This window comes from Galeopterus variegatus, unplaced genomic scaffold, assembly GCF_000696425.1.
Source record: "Galeopterus variegatus unplaced genomic scaffold, G_variegatus-3.0.2 Scaffold2042, whole genome shotgun sequence".
In the NCBI taxonomy this organism is placed as follows: Eukaryota; Metazoa; Chordata; class Mammalia; order Dermoptera; family Cynocephalidae; genus Galeopterus; species Galeopterus variegatus.
Window position 1 is genome coordinate 206,213 of NW_007728153.1, and position 619 is coordinate 206,831.

Here is a 619-nt window from a genome sequence, read left to right on the forward strand (position 1 = left end):
TCCCCTTCCTCCCTCTTATGGTTATCTAGGGTCGCCGAGCCTCCAGGGAACCGCCAAGGTCAGGAGCTTTGGCCTATTGGGCCTGGAGACTCCAGACCCACGGCGTGGCCGGAGGGGCCAGGCAGCCTCTTGTCCAGCAGCCGGGCTGGGGGTCCGTGGAGGTGTGGGGGTAGCCCGAGGGCCTCCTCCCGCCTGGCAATTGTCCCTCCCCGGTGCGCCAGGAGCAGGCGCGCGTTCCTGACCGCAGCCTGGCCCGCGACTTGCAGGCGGGACGGGGAAAGAATGGCCGAGTGGGGGACCCGGGGAGAGAGGGGGAAGGTACGGTGCGCCCGGCTCGGGGTCGGCTCCCCGGACGGTCCCCAGTGCCCCTAGAGGGCCTGCCACGGCTTCCCGATGGCCTGGATGTGCTCCTTGGCTTTCAGGCGCAGCGCCGCGATGCTGCTGTTGCGCGGGTCCGCCTCGTCCAGCGGGAACTTGTCCCCGAAGCCGGGCCCGCACGGGTAGGCGGGCGGCGGCGGCGGCCCGAGAGGCTGCAGGCCGGGGCCCAGCGGCGGGGAGTTCAGGAAGGGCGGCGGCGGCGGCGTGTAGCTGCAGGCCGGGGCCCAGCGGCGGGGAGTTC

At 72.9% G+C, this 619-nt stretch overlaps 1 protein-coding gene across 1 annotated transcript in view; it reads right to left on the minus strand.

The window, feature by feature from the left end:
* Positions 1 to 368: 368 nt before the first annotated feature.
* RAX (retina and anterior neural fold homeobox) overlaps positions 369 to 619 on the minus strand; it is a 4,471-nt gene continuing 4,220 nt past the window's right edge. Inside the window, exon 4 of the mRNA XM_008580185.1 lies at positions 369 to 605. Coding sequence (XP_008578407.1) covers positions 369 to 605 — 237 coding nt within the window. The remainder of the gene's footprint in view (positions 606 to 619) is intronic.